Genomic DNA, 21,553 nt, shown 5'->3' with positions numbered 1-21,553 from the left:
ATTCAAAACAGCCACATCCTTTTTCCTTTCCTTTCTTTTCGCCTTTTGCAGCTTAATGTTTATTGATATTTTCAGACAACTTCAACAGTGGATCTGTGTACGTAACCCTGAAGCTCCCACCCCTCAGGCACCTCTACACAGCAACTATTTTCCTCAAAACCCCCTTCGTTGTCTTTCACTCCTTTGACATATGTCTTGTCTGCACATCTGCATCTGCAACATACGTCTTATGTAGGTTTTATAAGATTCATAGACAATTCATAGAACCTGTTCCAGCCCTTGTGTTTAACACTTGAGCTCCACTCAGCCTGTCGCCCCTCCCCCTCCTTCATACAATGTACAAAGGACTTGATAATGAGATTCTTTAGATATTTCAGCCATAATGAAATTCTGCTTCTCATCTTGTCTTTGTTTTTATTTTAATGGTTGTTTGAAATCCCTCATACAGGTGTTGCTTTCTCTGGAGCGAGGAGTCTGGGCTCCCAACCTGCACTTCAACAGCCCCAATCCTGACATTCCCGCCCTCACCGACGGCCGGGTTCAAGTCGTAGACCGGCCCATCCCTATCCGAGGAGGCATAGTGGGCATCAACTCATTTGGATTTGGCGGTTCAAACGTTCACGTGATTCTTCGTCCGAATGAGAAACCAGCTGACGCGACCGCGCCGCCCAGGACGCTTCCCAGGTTGCTTCAGGCCTGCGGCCGCACAGAGGCCGCAGTGAACGCCATGCTCCAGAAGGGGAAGGAACACGCCACCAACGACAGCTTTCTGTCTCTGCTCAACGAGGTCTCAGGAGTTCCCACTGCCAGCATGCCCTACAGAGGCTACGCTCTGATTGGCTCTCAGAGTGACATCATGGAAGTGCAGCAGGCCCAGGCCTCTGCCAGGCCGCTCTGGTACGTCTGTTCAGGTGAGTCATCAGGCAAATTAAATTTCAGATTTTGGGTGATATACAGATCTGCCAGCTCCTGTTTTTATTATCTAAGGAGCTTTTGTAGGTTTTTAAGTAAAAGGAATTCCAAAAAAACAGTTCCCAGTTCAGTTTGTGGATTAATCAGAGAATTCGGACACTGTTTCTGTTGCTAGTGATTTTTTTAAATGTCATTTTCAATGCTGTGAGTAACACAAATAAAAATCCATTCACCTCCATTGTATTGGGGGAAACAGAAATTCTCAGAGGCATTTATTTAAAAACCAGGACAAATAAAACCGAAATGATCTGCATGGAAAGAAGAAATGATGGTATATGCCTCTGGAAGCACTCTAATTTATCAGTATTATATTTGTCAATATTTTTTTGCATGTTCAATTTTAAAAGTTGAACATTGATACAAATTATTTGTTATTGGTGGCTTTCAAACAGAAAGAATGAAGATCCACAGTAGTTGAACACAGGTAGGTCTCTTCTGTAAGTGGTGTACTGCTGGGTTAAGGTGTGTGGCTGTGTATGGTATTGACAGGTATGGGGACGCAGTGGGCAGGAATGGGCCGCAGTCTCATGCAGCTGCAAGACTTCAGAGAGTCCATCCTGCGGTCAGACACGGCGCTGAAGGACACCGGCCTGGTCGTGTCTCGACTGCTGATGGAGGCTGACGAAACCACGTTTGAAGACACCGTTCACGCCTTTGTCGGACTCGCTGCCATACAGGTAGAGTGGAATCGTAATGTTGAATGTGGAAACCGTGGCGCATGCTAACTGAGGGCAGTACTGCTGTAAATATTTAGACTTGTATTTAGGTATTAGTCCTTTTCATGTAGTATTCCCACTACATCCCATAGATGATACATCATCCTGATACAATAAGTTGACAACAAAAATCATGTATTGTCATGTCTTGAATTAATTTGCTTGCATTTATGTTCCGCTGCTATGGTGCCGGTAATGAACAGTTAGTGAGGGACACGCTGAACCCAAACATGTCTATGTTTGCAGCTTCATAATATGCAGGTTATGTCTGTGTTTACGAAAGAGCAACAACTATTTGCCACTTTCTGCCACTGGAACTTTTCCAAGGGCCCAGGGAGCCCCTCAGGAACTCAGTTAATCTAGTTTCAGGGCCCCAAAGTCTCAGCTCTGCTCAGACGGCCCCTGGACCATCAGAGAGTATCAGAGTTTGCATTGTTTGTGATATTTATTGATGTTGAAGACAAATATATGTTGTTGATTTTCTTTTATGGTTCAGTGCCGACTTTGGGAACTGTTAATTAAAGTCCTAGGAGTGATCTGTGTGTTCTGTGTCACCTTGTTACAGATCGCTCAGATCGACCTGCTCACTAAGTTGGGTCTGCAGCCTGACGGCATCGTGGGACACTCGGTGGGAGAACTGGCCTGCGGCTACGCCGACGGCTCCCTCAGCCATGCTGAGGCCATCCTGGCTGCCTACTGGAGAGGCCGCTGCATCAAGGAGGCCAACCTTCCTCCAGGAGGCATGGCTGCAGTGGGTAAGAGAGAGAGAGCAGTGATTCTTTACCATGTTGCAGGAGCTGGTTTCATGAAATAAGCACAGTGTCCAGAGTTATCATACAGGCCCATTGCCTTCACTCAGAATCATTTAGTTTTCATTTATTTAGCTATGTATTGCACATGTCTTACCTTTTTGGCTCACTGTCTGTGTTCAGGGTTGACCTGGAAGGAGTGTATGGCTCAGTGTCCTCAGGGAGTGGTCCCCGCCTGCCACAACGCCGAGGACACCGTCACCATCTCCGGTCCTCAGGTGCGACATTCTGTCAGCCTTTGTCTTTTGTAGAGACATTAACATAGAGAACATGAATTTTACACAGTCTGACAACACTGAACACATCTGGGGAGTTGGTGTTGGTTTTATAACTATGCTTATTTTGACAAATGTGTAATCTGTATTCTTTGCAAAGTTGGAAAAGTTTTTTTTCCATGAGCAGACTGTAAAGGTTGCCGGTGCTTTTTGCTGAGTACTACAGTGGGGAAGTGCTATTTTGCACATAGATAATCAGTGTCTAATCTAGTCAGCAAATTACAAGACCCTCTCTTTTAGATTAAAATTTCAAACTTTTTTCTGACAGAAGACAAGAAATGAAGGTGGAAGAACAACATAGTAGTTGGCCAACAGCTAGTTGTTATCTAACATAGCAGTAACAACACGAAAAACATGCTTTCAGGATATGCTTTAAACAATATACAAACAATGTCAGGTTGTACAAACATGATAGCAACTGTATTACCTAATGTAAGCATGGTTACATTGGCTGGTAGTGATTTAGGTCCCAGGTGCAGGATGATGTATCCTGACAGATGTGTTGTGTATTTCATCAGGATGCGATCGCTAAATTTGTGTCGGAGCTGAAGGAGCAGGGAGTGTTTGCGAAAGAGGTGCGCAGCGCTGGCGTTGCTTTCCATTCCTACTACATGGCCTCCATCGCTCCCACCCTGCTGGCTGCTCTGAAGAAGGTACGTAGCTCTGCTGTGTTTCAGCAGCACGCAGCAGTGAAGCTGTGAACACTGCAGGGTAGACTGGGGAACACATTCCCACCACTGTTTGGTGTAGCAATGTATGAAATGCAGTATTTCATGTTATTTTTGGTATCTTATCTATGTCATACATTTTATTGGCTCATTTATTGTTCATTGATAAATAATAATTAGCGTCCAGAGTTTTGTATCCTGATGAAAGTTTGGTTGCTTTATATCTTAAACCATTATTATACCAGGCTCATAGGCATTATGTATTTACTCACTGAAATTGCTTTATTTTATTGGATATCTCAGAAAAGCAGTCAGCCAATTCAGAAGAGAGCTCAGAGCCTCCTCTCTCTTGGGATTGGCTCACCGAACGCTGTTGTTTTAATAGAGCTCCAGAGAGAAGCTGAAGAGGAGATGTAGAAACTACCCTTTGTTAGAATGGTTTTTAATATCTTCTGAGTGAGATCGTGGGTGCAGGCACCGTACAGACGTGACTACCAGCTCATTACGGCGTATGTAGTTCTACGTCAAAGTATACTCCACAGGGTGTTGCTTCTCTTCAGGGGGATCTTACAAAGTGGCAGGGATTAATTCTTGAAAAAGCGGGAATTTGTACAACTTTATTTATAGTCACATGACTGGTTTGTGGTTTCTTTCTTGTTTTAGGTGATTTTTCGACTTATTAACTTGGGCCAGAGATACTAAAGCAAGAAAACTCAATAGGCATCTTGACTTCCTCAACATCTCTCAACATCACATGAAGTCGTATAAGCACAGGCTTCAGGAGGGACAGCAGTCTCAAAAATGAATTCGAGAAGTTCTAAAGAATATATCAGCTTGTGAAGGGTTCGTCATGTGAATTGGTTGGAGTAGAGAAACAGTCTTTCCCAGATCAGTAATGGCGTGATGTACTTCTCTCACGCTCTTCCCCTCCTTATTCCTCAGGTGTAACGTTTCTTCAGGTGAGATGCAGCAGAGGCTGGTTTCAGTTCTCTACCAGGAGGCGAATATGCACGCATGAGCAAGTGGACGTACGTCGAAGCCCACGCACCGGGCAAAAGTTCGCGCAATACAACATCATAGTTCCATAATCACACTTCAAAGCCTGTTTGAATGCTGGTCCTTGCATTCGGAAGACAGATCAATTGGATGAGACATGAAAGCTCGCTCATAAAAACACGCTGTACACTTCTTAGTCTTAAAATGTGAAAATTGGCTCACCCAGGAGCGTCTTACCTCGGCTCTCTACGTGCAGGTTGGGGGACCCACAGGAGGTAATGGCATTGTCAGCGTGTTCGTAAATCAAAGCGAGAGCCTCTGTTATCGCCCAGCCACCAAATCCAACATTGGGTCTATCTGAACGCCCTCTTGGTCCTGGCTGCCCTGTTCAAAGGTGAGAATTCAAACGATTCAAAAACAGCCAATCCTTTTCCTGTCTTTCTTCTTGTCTTGCAGCTTAAACTGTTTATTGATTATTTTCAGACACTTCAACAGTGGATCTGTTACGTAACCTGAAGCTCCACCCCTCAGGACACCTCTAAACAGCGGCAACTATTTTCCTCAAAACCCCTTATTGTCTTTGCACTCCTTGTGACATATGTCTTTCCTGCACATCTGCCATCTGCATACGTCTTATGTTAGGTTTTTATAAGATTCATAGACATTCCCATAGAACCTATTTCCAGCCCTTGTGTTTAACACTTGACTCGCCACTCAGCTGTTCCCCATCCTACTCATACAATGTTACAAAGGACTTGATAATGCGATTTTTAGATTTTCAGCCCATAATGAAATTCTGCTTCCTCAATGCTTGTCTTGTTTTTTATTTAATGGGCTTGTTGAGATCCTCATATCAGGTGTTGTTTCTCTGGAGGCGAGAGTCTGGGCTCCCAACCTGCACTCACAGCCCAATCCTGAATTCCCGCCCTCACCGAGGGCCGGGTTCAAGTCGTCGACCGCCATCCCTATACGAGGAGGCATAGTAGGTCATCAACTCATCCTGGATTACGGTTTCAACGAGTCACGGGTGATTCTTCGTTCGATGGAAACCAGCTGCGCGACAGGCGCCGCCCAGCAGACGCTTCCCAGGTTGCTTCAAGGCCTGGCGGCCGGCCACAGAGGCCGAGTGAACGCCATGCTCCCAGAAGGGGAAGGAACACGCCACCACGATAGCTTTCTGTCTCTGACTCAACGTCAGTTCGTTCAGGAGTTCCCAACTGCAGCCATGCCTACAGAGGCTACGCTCTGATTGGCTCTCAGAAAGTGAACATCAATTGGAAGTGCAGCAGGCGTCCCAGGCCTCTGCCAGCCGCCTCTGTCACGGTCGTTCAGAGTGAGGTCATCAGGCAAATTTAAAGATTTAAGATTTTGTGGTGATATACAGATCTGCCAGCTCCTTTCTATTATATTCCGATAGAGCTTTTTGTAGGTTTTTAAGTAAAGAAATTCCAAAAAAAACAGTTCGCCAGTTCAGTCTTGTGGATATAATCATGATGAATTCGGACACCTAGTTTCTCTGTTGCTAGTGATTTTTGTTAAATGTCATCTTCAATGCTGTGAGTAACTACAAATAAAAAATCCATTCACATCCATTGTATTGGGGACACAGAAATCTGCAGAGGCATTTATTCTAAAAACCAGGACAAATAAAACCAAATATGATCTGCATCGGAGAAAGAAGAAATGGATGGTAATATTCCTCGGAAGCACTCTAATTATCAGTATTAATATTTTGGTAATATTTTGTTGCATTGTTCAATTTTTAAAAGTGAAACGATTGATATCAATTATTGTGTTATTTGTGGTTTCAACAGAAAGAAGAAGATCCAACAAAGTAGTTGAACGACAGGTAGGTCTCTTCTGTAGTGGTGTAGCCTGTTTTGTTTCGGTTAATTTAGCTGAGGTGTGTGCTGTGCTATGGTATTCGGACAGGTACTGGGGCACCGCGAGTGGGCAGGAACTGGCCGCAGTCTCAATGCAGCTGGCAGGAGAATCAAGAGAGTCCATCCTGCGGTCAGACACGGGCTGAAGGACAGCGGCCTGGTCGTTGTCTCGATGCTGATGGAGGGCTGACGAAACCACATTTGAAAGACAAGCCGTTCACGGCTGAACGCCTTTGTCGGACTCGCTGTCCTAATCAGGTAGAGAGGAATCGATGAATCGGTGTGAAACCGTGGGGCCCATGCTAACTGAGGCAGTACGCTGTTATAATCTACTTTTAAGAATGTAAAAAAGTACGAGTGAAATATGAAAATATGAGAGCTCTATAATACATGTTGAGTATATTGTAAAATTATGTGTTCCACACACCTTAAATAACTCCCATCACAAAAGGACAACATCATTGCACAGTACTAGAGAATTCAACTTCAGCATATTAAATAATCATGAGTTATTTGTAGGTGATTTACTTATTAGAGCATATATTGAATTGTGTGTACTTGCTCATCTTTATTCAGGCACATAGCTAGGCATCGTGTGCACTGAGGACTAGAGATGATATGAGAAGCCTGGGTTTATGTGAGTGTTTATATTTTTTCTCCGTGAAAAAATCATTAATTCTTCATCCAAAACCGATGGTTTTGACCTTCTCAGAACAGCACTTTCGATTAACATATATAACAAAGGTTTTATAACTTCTGATGTAGGTCAATTTTACTTAAAGGAGCAAGCAGAGAATGGTTATTGTGAGACGACTTTTCTGTACGAGCTGTGGTAGACTCTTAGTCTGTCGCGCAGATTGTAGGAGGAACCAACAAGCGAAGCGTACAGTTAATCGATTTTTCAGGAGTTCCACTAGTCGACTCCTCTATACACGTCTCCAGCTCTGGTCAGACTGCAGCTCCTGGACCAATCCAAAGAGAGGGAAAAATGTCCTTAGAGTTCATTTGGTCTAGTTATTATTATTACATTAGAGCAATAGAATGGATAAGAAAAAAATGTAGATATGTTGTTTTGAATTTGAATTGTCTCTTGGTCAGGTTCAGTGTCGTTGTGAGAACTTGTTGGGCGAACTGTTATAGGGTATTAAAGATCACAACCGCTTATTGCTAGGATCATCTATTGGTTCTGTGTGCAAAATTAAAGGAATTGTTTTACACGATGTAGCTTGGAGTTCACTACGAGTCCGTGGCGTCGAGCTATAGGTGGGGTGGGGCGGAGGCCCGAGAGGGTGTGGAGCAACGATAGCACGGTCCTGTGATGACACAGTCATGGCCTGCCCTGGAGTCAGTAACGCCGACGCGTCTCCCTCACCGCCACTGTCTGGATGGTGAGATTCCTTGGCGTGACGCTACGAAGAGGAGGTCGAGTCTGAGCACACTTGAGACGCGGAGGCAAACCTGGTCATCAGTCGTTCAGAGGCACGGCATCGGCTGCTAAAGAGTTGGTAAGAGAGGAGAGAGCCCACCTTTGTATTTTCGTAGCTCACTCTAGGAAGTAAGTGCCTAGCAGAAGCCTGGTGCGATGAAATAATGCACAAATTACAGACACACTACGATAGGTGATTTAACAAATGACCTTAAAAAGCGCCAATAAAGACCTTGCGACTAGAAGCTGCTATTTAGTTTTTCACTATTTAATTATAAAGCTATGTATTGCACATGTATTACGCTTTGGTCACCGTGGGTGGTTTAGTCAGAAAAGAGCGTTGAGCTTTTGGAACAGAGAGTGGTCATCGACGAGTCGTCAGTGGAGTCCTCAAGTCAGGGAGTGGTACCCGCCCTGCCACAACGCCGAGGCACACCGTCAACATCTCCGGTCCTCAGTGCGACATTTGTCAGCCTTGTGTCGTTTTGTAGAGACATTAACATAGAGAACATGAACTTTCACAGTCTGACAACACTGAACACATCTGGGGAGTTGGTTTTGGTTTTATAATTGCTTAATTTTACAAATGTGTAATCGTATTCTTTGCAATAGTTGGAAAAGTTTTTTCCATGAGCAGACTGTAAAGGTTGCCGGGTGCTTTTTGCTGAGTACTACAGTGGGAAAGTGCTATTTTTGCACATAAATAATCGAGTGGTCTAATTCTAGTCAGGCAAATTAGCAAGACGTTCCTTTTAGATTAGAAATTGCAGAACTTTTTTTCTGGAAGAAAGACAAGAAATGAAGTGAAGCACAACTAGTTAGTTGGCCCAACAGCTAGTTGTTATCTAACATAGCAGTAACAACACGAAAAACATGCTTCAGGATATGCTTTAAACAATATACAAAAAGTCAGGTTGTAACAAAACATATAGCAACTGTATTACTAATTGTAAAGGCATGGGTTACATTGGCTGGTAGTGATTAGGTCCCAGGTGCAGGAATGAATGTAATCCTGACAGATGTGGTGGTGTATTTCATCAGGAATGGCGAATCGCTAAATTGTGTCGGAGCTGAAATGAGCAGGGAGTGATTGCGAAAAGGGTGCGCAGCGCTGCGCGTTGCTTCCATTCCTACTACACTGGCCTCCAATGCTCCCCAACCTGCTGGCTGCTCTGAAGAAGGTACGTAGCTCTGCTGTTTTCAGCAGCACGCAGCAAGTGAGTGTGAACACTGAGAGACCATCGGGTAGGATCTTGCGGAGTGCACAGCCAAGTGGCACTACAGCGACCTTGCGTAAGGTGTTAGAGCTATATTTCGTATGTGATTATAGATCAGTTACTTTCTTTCTATTTCCGCTCTAAATTACTCTTTTTTTTAGTTATACATATTATCTCAAGTTAATGGCAAGTAATGCTATCTATTAGGCTCACATTATATGATCAGTGTACATGATAAATAATCTAGAGTAATGGTTTATCATATTCCATATTCTTCATATTCTAAGGTTCATTTATGCATTATTGATTTTCATTGTGTTTGTTTTTAGTTTTTGAGGTAATCATTGAGCGATATAGTAGCAGTATCATAAGAACTGTCTGGGTGGGAGTTATTGAGTATGTCATTGGGTTGATCTCAGATATGTTGAGTCTCAAAGCGCTGCAAATAGAAAAGGTGGTTATTCTTTGTCACAAATGTCTAACAACAGCTTTCGTGTTTGGTTCATGGAAAGCCTACCAGGACGCTGTGCTAGAGTCTTGTACTAGAGGGACTTTAACATCATCGGCTCTAGGATATATTTACTTACCACGTTCAGGCCATCATGGTTTGGAATTCTTACGCGTTTGGCTACAGTAATAAACAAGTACATGGTGAGCACACCTTTGTCACCCCGAGTTCTCTGTTCATCCATGTGAAGAACCCACAATCAGGATGTCATACAGCAGGAACACTCTGCTGTGGCATGGATTGGGAAGCAGAATGGATGTGTCGGGCTTGGCGACACGCTCTTCCCTCGTGCTCAGTTAACCGCTTTAGGAGAGCCAGAGATGTTGCGTGCCACAGGACAACAAAACAATAAGCACACCACGCACATGAAGAGCAGACCGGGTCTAGAGTGTACGTTTGCTACGAGCTACATCCTGGAGCCGTGTGACGTACAGTCGCACGCCTGGAATTGGTGTTTTTAATCATAACAATCTTGTCGAAGGGTGTTAACAGGGCTCGAGGATAGACAGCAATGTTGGCCAGTAGGGTGCCTTACTAAAGTAAGATAGCCCAACTGGTAGGAAACAACTTACGGGATGTTTGAGACGTCTACGTTCTGTGGTTGTGTGTGTCGACGCCATATGAGTCAGCATGCAGAAACAGTGGCTCTAAATCCTCGGATGTGCCTGCTGAGATGCTAAATGCTAATTCTTTTAAATGAAGCGAGTATCCAATATCTGTCTAACTTAAATGCTACTCAATTACTTGAATTTGTGGGCTGGAGCCATTCTCCGGGGAGGTTCGAGTGTTTCTATAGACGACATTATATGCGACATTTGTACACTGTTTGTAACCATTTAAGAGATATATAGGCCGACAGTTAATGCAAGTGAATATTCCCGGCATGTTTCTAACTCTCATCACGTGTAGGCTATTAAACTGGAGTCTGTGCGGGCTCTTTTTTAATTCATTTTGAAAAATTCGCTCTGCTTGTCCTATGAATGGGTCTTACATGTTTTTAGACGTCAGAAATGTAGCTGAAGCAAATTTATTATGAACTTCAGATTTTCCATCTGTGTTTTTTCTGCACAGCTGGCCAATACCTCCGATAGGCTCATGCTCACTCCAATGTAGTCGAGCAGATATATTTTTTGGCTACTTGTTTTTCCCTCTTAAAGCACTTATACGTTTAGAATAGAAGGTTGGCTCAAAATATGCAATAACACTGTATGGAGTTAGGACATCTTCCTCACAAAACAATTTTGCACAAAATCATAAATCATGAAACATGGTCAGTGACTTGCCTGCCAACTTATGTTTCCGACATAATGGACTACTTTGGACAGAGGTGTAAAGATCTTGGTAGAGAGTTTCTCTGATCACTATAGTAGTGGAAGATACCTAGCTGTTGATACATCCTCTTACTGCGTCAATGTCTGAAGAAGTAACAACACCGCTCCTCGCCCCGGCCTCCTGATTTGGAATAATGATGTTAGATAGATCATCAGGTGTTTGTCGACATGAGATAGCAGTGAGTAATGAGTAGTGTCGATGATGATGCTGTGCCGGTTGGGACCCGCCGCCAGCCTTTTGACTCCCCCTTGGTGAAGCTGGGACCATGCTCCAGCACCTGGGATGTTCCCAAGTCGAGGATTTCTCCTCTGTTCAGGAGGATCCAATTCTGCCACCGTCTATAACTGGTTATAGAAATACACATCCGGAGTCAAACGCAACTCCACCTCCGCATCTGTCTTTTTGCATCTTTGTTATTTATTTTGAACCACTTGGTCTGTATCCAAAACAGACACTACAACGCAGTACTCACACACACCTATTACTGATTGGACACTTCGCAATCTCGCATCAGCGCGCGTCATCTACTCCGGCCAACGGGCGCTTACCCCATGTGCCTCGGCCTGGCGTACCCCCTTTCTGAGAGCTCTGCCGGAGCCGTCCATCGGCAACCACTTCAATCTCTGAGGACGGACATCACAGAGCTACCATCCACCAAAGACCCGGTGAGAGAGAGCAGCATTCACCGCCATCACGCGATGGAGCTTGATGAACTGTTTGACACTACTCGCTCATCCCATTGTTTTGCCTCTCTGTCTTTTTCTCTTCACTCTCTGTCTCAGTCTAGGCTCCGTGCACCTTTGAGTGCGTCTCATGCCTGACAGCAGGTTTGAGGTTTCAGAGAACGGCAACGCTGGCCGTCAGCCGGTAGCGCTAGTCTCACTTTCATATCTGTAGTTTTTGAACGCCGCCAGACATCATGTCCCCCTGTACGACGCACACTCCACCACCAGCCATACATAAATTATATATTGTCGAAAAGAAATGAAAGCTGTACAAAGGGTTGCTCCAAACAATGCTTGCCCTTCTCGCTCCGCAGCCACTCCACCCACCACCACACAACACACACAAACACACACCACAACACAACACACCCCGACACAGAGGGATGTCCTTCTCTGCCGCTTCTCGCTTGGTTTCTTATTACTTTATACCTCGTAACAAAAAGTTCCTCATCAGCAGAGGTGTGGAAATGTGAAAACTGACGTCTTACTGATCATATTTCCACAAGACAGAACAGAGCAAGTTTAGAGCAAAGACAACACCACAGGAAAATGAAATGTTCACATGTGATTCTCAGGTAAGGTGAGCTTCTGGAGGACGCAGCCCTCGAACTCATTCCGCAGTCAGCATAAGTCCGAGCTTGCCAACCGACAACAGTGAACCCCAAAAATGAAGCTGACGGCACATGATACTACAAAGAGAGCGCGCTCGAGACGCCTACGACTAGCGCGCATCTCCGAACTCAATTGAATCCAACAACGACAGGTAAAACAGTGAGGACTGTGTTGTAGTTTCAATTTTTGAAGATCAGTGAGATATTATATTATTTGTAGTGATTTTATTGATTTTTACCTTATATAAATGACTTTTCACTTTTATAAACCACAACATCGTGTTAGCACAGCTCGTCAATGTAATCAATAGACCTCTGGTTGCTTTCCCGCCCACATGCTGTCTTCGAGGCAGCTTTTGATGGCCGTGTGCTTCGCCGCGGCGCGGGGGCCTGGCTCCGTGGCAGCTGAGTCTGTCTATAAAATGGTCATCCGCCACACGTGGTTCAATAGCGTGACTGATTGTATTTGCGTAGGACGACAGCGGTGAAGCTGCGTAGCGAGCCGAAAAATTGTGCGCTTAGAACATTGCATAGAGACACCGGATTTGCTGCGTACCAAAGATATCGTGCTCGTGTACAGTTTAAGGAGGGTGTGCGAGACCTTCAGAATGATGATTTATAGGCAGAATTAGAGATTCGTTGTGGAGTGAGCGAGCTGGACTTTTGAAATTGTAGCTCGCTACTGAATCTACGTGTGTGTTATGTGTCTGTGGATTTAGCAAGGAATTTCAGTTTTCAAATCGCGTCTCACAGTTGGTGTTCGTTGTTATTTTAAGCTTTAGCAAGAAGCTCGCAGCAAGTGGTCTTCATGATATAGTGAGAAGGTATCGTGCGCTATGTAGCTAGTGTGGATGGGACAGAAGGGTTTATTTTCTAACGCGTCGTCTTGGTAGTGCGATTGTGTGTGATTGTTCGAACAAGCTGAGAGGGATTTGTGTATTATTCCTTCACCTGGGAGGCGTCTCGGCGCTGAAACCGCCCGTCCTGTCTCTCATTCATATTCCAGCCAGTCACAGATGTGAGCGTCGTACTTCATGTTTACTTCACAAGGAGAGAGTATTAAACCTCACATCTCAACAATTTTTTCTCTTATTTTCCCTAGCTGTGGGTGTCCACGTAAACCCCCGTGCCTTGACAACATTGGTATGCCCGGTGGAGTCAGATCTGTGGTCTGCACGCTCACATGTGGCCGCTGCTTCCATCTGTATCCACGCCGTCGGCAGCAGCAGGGCACACCCCCCTCACGCTGTGACAGGTGTTAGTGTCTCTTGTTCCCCTCCGAGGCTATCGGGACGAGGAGTCATGTTTTGCTCTCTTACATCAGCCAATCGTGTTGACAAATCACTCTAGAACAAGGAGTCATGCAGATGATGGAGCTTTGATACTCCCCATTGCTCTGCAACGAGGTGAGAGCATGAATATAAATCTTCATGTGTGAGAATTGTCTGGTGCTTATAAGAGCCTATTGGCTGTGCTGAAGAAAGCTGTCCTACAACTGCAGCTGTTGGCGGTGGTGAAACCGCGGTCCATTCCGATCCGGCCATTCTCACTACTCTTTCAATTTTCGACAAACACATAATGGAAAGGATATTACACTGTGGTGTCCACATATTCCGTCCTCGGCTTGTGGGTTATGTTGAAATTTGCGCAGTGGTGAAGGTTAGAAACTCATGTGATCACGTAATATGTTCTTCTTGGGGTACAAGTAGGACAAATCTCTGGGTCTCTCAGGACCTCCGTGTCTTGACTTCTAAGATGTCGTAAGCGGAAGGATTGTAAAATGGCACAGGGTCTTTTACGTGGTTTTGTTATATGTATTATTTATAGAATATAAACACGGGTAACCTATAGCATGAGGTACATCACCTACTATCTAGGGGTATTTTTACACTATAGGTGTTCATTACATGATTAATAGCCTTGTTCATAGGTTGAAGTAAGAGCGCTATAGCACTATCACTCAGACGCAGCACAATATATGCGGCGGCCTTCAGACATTCGAGAGTGCAGAGAGGATGAATTAGAATGGTCGACATGGAACGTGTCAAATAAAAGAGCAAATATAATATCTCCACACATGATGATACTGAGTCTGTTTTTCTGGTCGTTTCACAACTACAAGTATAGAACACTCCGCACTTGTTCCAATCTTTCCCAATAATACCAACTCACAGCACTTAAGGTCAAAGCCACACGTATTTTAGCATTATTGTAATATATTATGCGCAGAATTAAAAATAGTGGAATGGAGTTATACTCTAATCCGAGAAGAGTTAAGAAGGGTTTAAAAAAAGGTTATTCGTATCAGGTTATTGCAAAGCAAACTACTTGAAGATCGACCACTCGTTAGTATTTACTCAAAAAGGTTCGATACCCAGACCCAAAGCCACGCAGGGGGGTCCTTACATCATCTTCTACAATACATACGTTCTAAATCCTGTGAGGATACAGCTAGATCTCATCACACGACTATAGTCTATTATAAACTGTGTTTGTTAATACACACTGTGTTTTTTGATGCTAGCAACATAATCGCACAAGTACATATGTGGGTTAACAGAACAAAAAATAAAGACGATAAACAGTATTTACATCAGCATGATATAGTTCATAAGAAGTTTCCTTGGATAGTTATATCGTTTCTGAAATGCTTCTGTCATTAAGACGAGAAGATAGATAACAGTTTTAGCTTAAGGTTTGTTTCATGAGTTTATTCTCAACACACATCGAGTCTATTTGGCCTTTTTCAGTATATGGGTCACTAACCAAAACATATGTTGTAGCTTTGTTTTTAGTCCTTGTGTTTTGTTTTCTATTTGTATCGTATATATACTGATGTGAAAAGCAAGTCAAACATAATTTTCACATGCATTTAATAAATTATCAAAATCCTAATTAAATAGTAGAAACAAAAATTTTCTATTTCTTCGCACTAACATCTGCATCACACAATAATCTATACGAATCCCTCAACCCAACACTCTCCATCTAGGTAATCCACAGACTCATGCGAAAGTTGCCATCCAACGGAGTCAAAGGCTCTCCATCCCTGGGCCTTAACAAGGGGACATACATGACTGCCGAACCTGTTGCTACCTCAATGCCCTGAGTTCCTTTCAAAGGCTCCCATGCTGCACCCTGATGTACACGCGCGACTGACGCCCTGCTCTGAGCAGCCTTGGCAGCTGCATACGGGCAAATGACGAACAACTCTACGCTGGAGCAACGTAGAGAAGAGGCTGGCGGTCCTGCTGCATGGACGAGGGATGCTGAGACAGAGGGCCTGACCTTAAGACCCCGTTTGTTTTGACCCTGGACCGCCTCAAGACAGCTTGGTGGACCTGATGATGCTACTGTCGTTACCATTGGAGAACAGCATGGCTGCTAATCCAAAGTCCCTGGAGGTTAAGAACGAGTATACTACTAAAACCTAATATAAAAACGAATTACCAGGCATAAATGTGCATCCAAATGCACAATAGCATCAGTCTCAACCCTCTTCACCCTCTGCATCCCTGCAGGTCTTTCTCCAACGATGGCCAGCTTTCTCTACCGAGTCCGCTCGGTGCCCTCCTCTAATCACCACCACCACACACTCCACACGAGAGACCTGGTATAAAACACTAGCACGGCGACGGCAACCTGGATCTTCATGAACCCCCACACCGGGCCACTGACTGTGTGAGGAGCCTTTGGGCTGCTGATCTGAGTGCTCGAGAGCACAGCGACGGCCTGCCCTCCAAAGAGTCCCTCCACTTCAGTAGGTGTGGAGAAGAACAAGACCGTCCTTGGCCTTGGTGCCCTCACAGATAAGCATTATGAAACACAGATTATATCTACCACCAGCAGATCTGGCGTATACCAAATATATCGTTTCCTTAGAGGCCGCCAGGCGTGGTTAGCCGCGCAATGCCAGGTTAATTTGCGTATGCTTCACTACTTATTTAGTGATGTGAGCGGAGAACCCGTCAGGGGATTGTTGTGCCCGAATCCGGAAAGAATCGGTGGGGGAGTGGACTTGTTCACGCATTCTTCAGTGTTTTTTGGCTTGGTCGCCGCCGCCCGCGTCGTCAATACATGACACCACACATCACACCATCCAGATTGTCGCCGTGGCATGTGTAGTCCCATGCAGCATGGGCTGGATGTTGAGGATCCTTTGGGCAACCACGACGCAGGAATAGCCTTCTGCTGGGCAGTCGTGGAAAGTCCTGGTGACAAGGGTATACAAGAGTGAAGTGAGTGGGATTGATATAGAACTGAATTTATCTGTCATTTGATGAAATCTATCCGATTGTTTTTCTATTAGGCTTTATGTAACACCCAGCCCATCATAACACACCACACCCAATGATGTTGCCCAGTGTCACATTGCTGTCACTCACCCCCATCGAATCACCATCACCAGGCAGTGATCTGAAGGGCGGGGTGGGTCGAGGCAGGCCACTCCACGCCGGTCTAGTACCGTGAGACGACAACGCCGCCTCTTCTGTACTAGATAGATCTGCTCCGCTCAGCCAACTTGACACACACACACACTATCACCGACACCACGTGTGTAATCAGGAAATGGACTTGAACGGTGCTTTGACTTGAAAAATGGACAAGCAATATGGATTTCCAAATGTGGGATAAACGGGCGCAAGTGAAGCTGTGCAGTATTATTATGTAAAACCACAACACACCCCCAAGTGTCTGGTTTTTTACCTGCCTGAATGCTCTCAGTGAAATCCCGTTCAGCCCCACACCATAGGGTGCAAGAGGAGTACAGGCCAGCCAGCCGACCGACAACATACAGGAGACTAGCAGAGGGTCAGGCTGGGAACAGGGCTGTCGCTTTCCCTTGGTAAGCCCGGGGATGGAGAGCTTGACTCCGTGAGGGCCAAACTTTCGCTGCAGTCCTTGCTGGATTAAACCTAGATTGGAGAGAGTGGGTGATAGCGTTATAGAAGGTATATGTTGATGCAGATGATGCCAAAGAAAGAAACAATTTTGTTTTATTTTTAGGATTTGACTTAAATTGCAATTAGAAAATCGATGGTTTTGACTGCTTACAGAAACAAGTATAAAAAAAAAAGCATCTCTAAAACGAACTAAAAACCAATAAGCCAATTACAAGTGTTAGGCACGCAAAAAAGCAATAACAAGAATAACATAAACCAATTCAGCTAAAGAGATCATTTCTTTTGTTGACCGTATATATAGAAATAATCAGAAAACTATCTTTGGACTATTCATTTAATACTAATCATCATGTATGATTTTTCCTTTAAAAGCACTAAATGGCTACTTTGGTGTTGTTGCTGGCATAAACGAGTGGTTTTAACAAAAACGATTTACAGAACACTATGTGCTGATGATCAGACTAAAGATTAACATAGGTGTGTTTAGGACCCCTGGTGCTTTGGGCTTGTAATGACTTTGTGATAAAATCTGTGGTGGCAAGCTCAGCAGTTTTTGTCAATAAGTGAGACAACCTTTTTAAAACTCTTTACTCTCTGTTAAAATAACTGAACATTGCGCAATATTTTTTTTGCCATATATATTTACAATGATGAAAAAACAGTACGGGTATGCCTTGGAAATACCTGTTTTGGAAAATGAGAACAGTGCGAGTTTTTCTTGTGTGAAGCAACAGAAAAAGTATTCATCATGTGGTTGAATTAATTTGCTTTAGATTTGACACGGTTGTCTGCTGATTCTAGTGGTGCCTGCTGCACAATGCTGAGACAATGATATTTGCAGCCCTACTTCGACAATATGTAACACTACGTGGAAACACTACATTGAAAACTTAGTGTTACAAAGTTAAGTGTATCTTATAAATTACTGTAATTTAAACTAAATCATTAAAGCACGTGAAGTCTGTGCATATAACTGCTTCCTAAGAAGCTGTAAGGTGAAGGATGCAGAGCATCGCAGCGACAAGAGACGTACAGACGGTTTTCATCTGTTCGACGCTTTGCAGAGTCTTCAGGCTGCTCTGCGAAGTTTCGCCGTTGGGCTGTCAGGCACTCCTGTCTCCACGTAGCGGAACAAAAACACAATACTCTCAAAGGTGGGGGGCGTCTGCCTGCTTGCTGCCTGACCGCGGGGCCACATGGCGTGCAGACCAAGAGTCTGGACTCCACGCAAACAATGTGTGTCAAGGCAACGGTTTAACGTGGACACCCACAGCTAGGAAATAAGAGAAAATTTTGAATGTGAGGTTTAATACTTTCTGAAGGTAAACATGTTACACGCACGCGACGCACGCACCCGCACGCACGCACACTACACACACACCAGCACACCTTCTTTCCATCAGTGGTACTCTCGCAATCTTCTCCTTGAATGGACGGTGGGATAACACACACTGAGCGGATTCTGGTCGCAAACGCAGGACTACGAACCTGACAGCCGACACCGATCGATTTTGCAGCATGCTGTCCAGGGAAGGTCACCCAGTTTCCGCGGTCCACTTGCAGCTTCCCGCTGTCTCCTGGAAACAGCACATCATGACGCGGGCGCATAAGAAAAAACACTGTACAAGCAACCAGATCACTAATTAGCAGCTGGCGCTGGGATAGAGTGAAAAAGTATTATTAGATTATAATATCACTGTCTTCAAAAAGAAACACACTCACTGTTACTGCGTTGTGGATTCAAGATTGTCCTTGGAAGTCTTGCCGTATCGTAGCGCGCATGGCGCAGCTCTTTCGTAGATATATTTTGCGTCAAGCTTCATTGTGGGGTCACTGTTTTGCGTTGGCAAGCTCCGACTGACTTATCTGACTGCGAAATCAGCAAATCGAGGGCTGCGTCCTCAGACAGGCTCACCTTACCTTGAGAATCACATGTGAATCCATTTTCATGTTTCTGTTGGTGTTGTCTAGCTCTAACTTGCTGCCTGTCTGTTTCATTGTGGAGAATATTGAATATTTTAAACTCAATCACGATTTCCCACCTCCTGACGAAGGACTTTTGTTTACGAGGTATAAAGTAATAAGAAAAACCAAAGCCAGCAGAGACATCCTACTGCATGTGGTGATGTGTGTGTGTGTGTGTAGTTGTGTGTGTTGTGTGTGTGTGTGTGGTATCTTCGGAACCAGAAGCAGCCATTTTCGGAGCAACACTTTGTACAGCTTCTCATTCTTTAATTCTTACAATATCATAATTTATATCCTGGGGAGTTTTCTCTTGACGTGACAGACTGGATGTCTGCCGTCCAAACACACTATTTACCGAATAGAAAGACTACTTATAGCTGACGGCCCAGTTTTCGTCTCGAAAAACCTCACAACCTGCTTTGTGCAGGCATTGAGACGCACATCATCCCCAACGCAAGGAGCTGAGAGCAACTAGAGAGGTGGAAGAGAAAAGAAAGAGAGCCCCAAAAACAGACTGAGGATTGGCAGAGTCAAACATGTGCTATCAGTCCATCACCATCCAAGATGCTGCTCTCTCTCACCGACTTTGGTAGTGAGTGTAACTCTGTGGATGGTCACGGTCCTCAAAAGTTAAGGGTTGTTTCCATGACGGCTTCCCAGACGTCTTCAGAAAGGTTACGCCAGGCCAGCCATCCAAGGTTATACTCCGTTAGTCGCACGATAGAGGACGCCCGCCCATCAATGCAGTGCCAAATCAGGTAAAATAGTCTGCAGACTCTGGGTTTATCTTGTATTTGGATACAGGAACCAAAAGTGTACCAAAAAATAATCAAAAATATAATCAACAAAGACAGATGCGGAGTTGCAATTCTTGTTGATTGCTTAATTGATTCCGGATTGTATTTCTTACTATTGTTATAGACGTGCAGCAAGTTGCAGATCCTCCTGAACAAGGGAGAATCCTCGGACCTTGGGACATCCAGTCTGAGCCATGTGGCCAGTTCACCTAAGGGAGAGATCAAAGGGGTCCCACCGGCACACATGTCGGGTACTTCACGACCGGGCAAGGTTGTTACATCTTCACATTAAGACGACTAAAGAGAGTGATATTCAAAAAGGATTCATATAAGTGATCACAGAGTAATGTTTAACAAATCTTACACACAGACCCACACATCCACTGAATGAACGAGTAGGCTTCACTGACCTGTTCATTGTAGATATTTGCCAATGTTTGTGAGAAAGGAACTCTCAGTTGTCTTGGCATGGCCTCCTTCATCAAGGGAGGATAAACATGCTGTGCTTGAGCGTCGCGCGCTATCAGAGGGCCTGTGCAGAAACACAGACAGATGGAAAATCTGAATGTTCATAATGAGAAGAATTGCTCTCAGAATCTTTTTAAACATGAAGAAACTGTCCTATAAATCACAACTTTTCTTTCATGGCGAACACGCACTACAGTTATTAATACAGCTTTGTGTTGAGTTAAACCAGGCGCAGGAATCACCTGCCATTTTAACTTCCTTTACGGCCTACTGAGGAACTTGTCGCCAGCCATTGAAATTGCCTTAGAGCTCACCTGGCCTCCAGCACAAATTCAAAGTTAAATGAGTGTATATAAGAGAAACAGTTGTTTGTTTTCTTTGCTTCATTAAAGCGAGAGATATAAATGTGGAAGAAAATCATAAGATCATCTGTAATTACTTGGATTTCGCAGTTCAAATCATCTTGAGGTACGAATACGAATTATAAACCGAATGCTCAATACATACTAGATGAAAAATGTCTTAGGAGTTGTGTGCACTGACCATGTGGGTACTGGTTAGGTCCTAAGAAAAGCCTAAACACCATCCATCAACATTATAGGTGTTTGATATACTCTGAGCCTATGTATATCAGGCCTCGGTTGATGATCTATAGCAAGAAGTATATTATTGATGACTAGACTTAGACGGTCGAGTTGAATGTGTATAGAAGTGAATAGGATCGCAGGTGAGGTAAGGACTGATGCGACACCTACAGATACTTGCGTTCACTGGATTATTGTATGTGTTGACGAGTTGTTGATCCTGTCAAACAAGCCTTGCTGATTGCTTGAATCAGGTCTACACTCTGCACAGAGCGGGAGGCGCTGAAGTCTCCACAGGGATCAGCGTTTCAAGGGAACAGAACTGAGCGCCTCCTGGAGAAATAGCAGGGGCTCACCAGGTTGGTTGATGCGTGGGTAGTCGGAGCGAGGCTTGTAAGCAGAGCCAGATGGGGGTTGAGTTGCGCTGGTGGGTCGTGGGCGGGAGGAGGGGCTTCCTGAGTTGTCAGTTAGCTGAGAGGGATTGCTGGTACTCACCAGTCGGGGATCGAACGCTGGCCTGACGGTAGGGCGGCTACCTTGATCAGTCTGTGCAATAAGAACCACGACCTTCTATTTAATAGACTTCATGCTGAGTTGAAATTCTGAAAACATAGCACAACATCTATATATTACAATGACTTTGAGTCCCTGAGATATAATTAAAAGGAAAGCGTAAGATTATATTAATGAAAGTTCA

At 44.4% G+C, this 21,553-nt stretch overlaps 1 protein-coding gene across 1 annotated transcript in view; it reads left to right on the top strand.

Moving 5' to 3' along the window:
• fasn (fatty acid synthase) overlaps positions 1-21,553 on the top strand; it is a 55,903-nt gene that overhangs the window by 15,745 nt on the left and 18,605 nt on the right. The window contains exons 9-13 of the mRNA XM_022765992.1: positions 449-911; positions 1,462-1,649; positions 2,254-2,443; positions 2,621-2,715; positions 3,291-3,425. Coding sequence (XP_022621713.1) covers positions 449-911; positions 1,462-1,649; positions 2,254-2,443; positions 2,621-2,715; positions 3,291-3,425 — 1,071 coding nt within the window. The remainder of the gene's footprint in view (positions 1-448; positions 912-1,461; positions 1,650-2,253; positions 2,444-2,620; positions 2,716-3,290; positions 3,426-21,553) is intronic.

This window comes from Seriola dumerili, unplaced genomic scaffold (genome assembly GCF_002260705.1).
Source record: "Seriola dumerili isolate Sdu_G_001 unplaced genomic scaffold, Sdu_1.0 BDQW01000807.1, whole genome shotgun sequence".
Lineage (NCBI taxonomy): Eukaryota > Metazoa > Chordata > Actinopteri > Carangiformes > Carangidae > Seriola > Seriola dumerili.
Note: the sequence above shows the minus strand (reverse complement) of the source record. Positions and strands in the feature narration are given on the sequence as shown.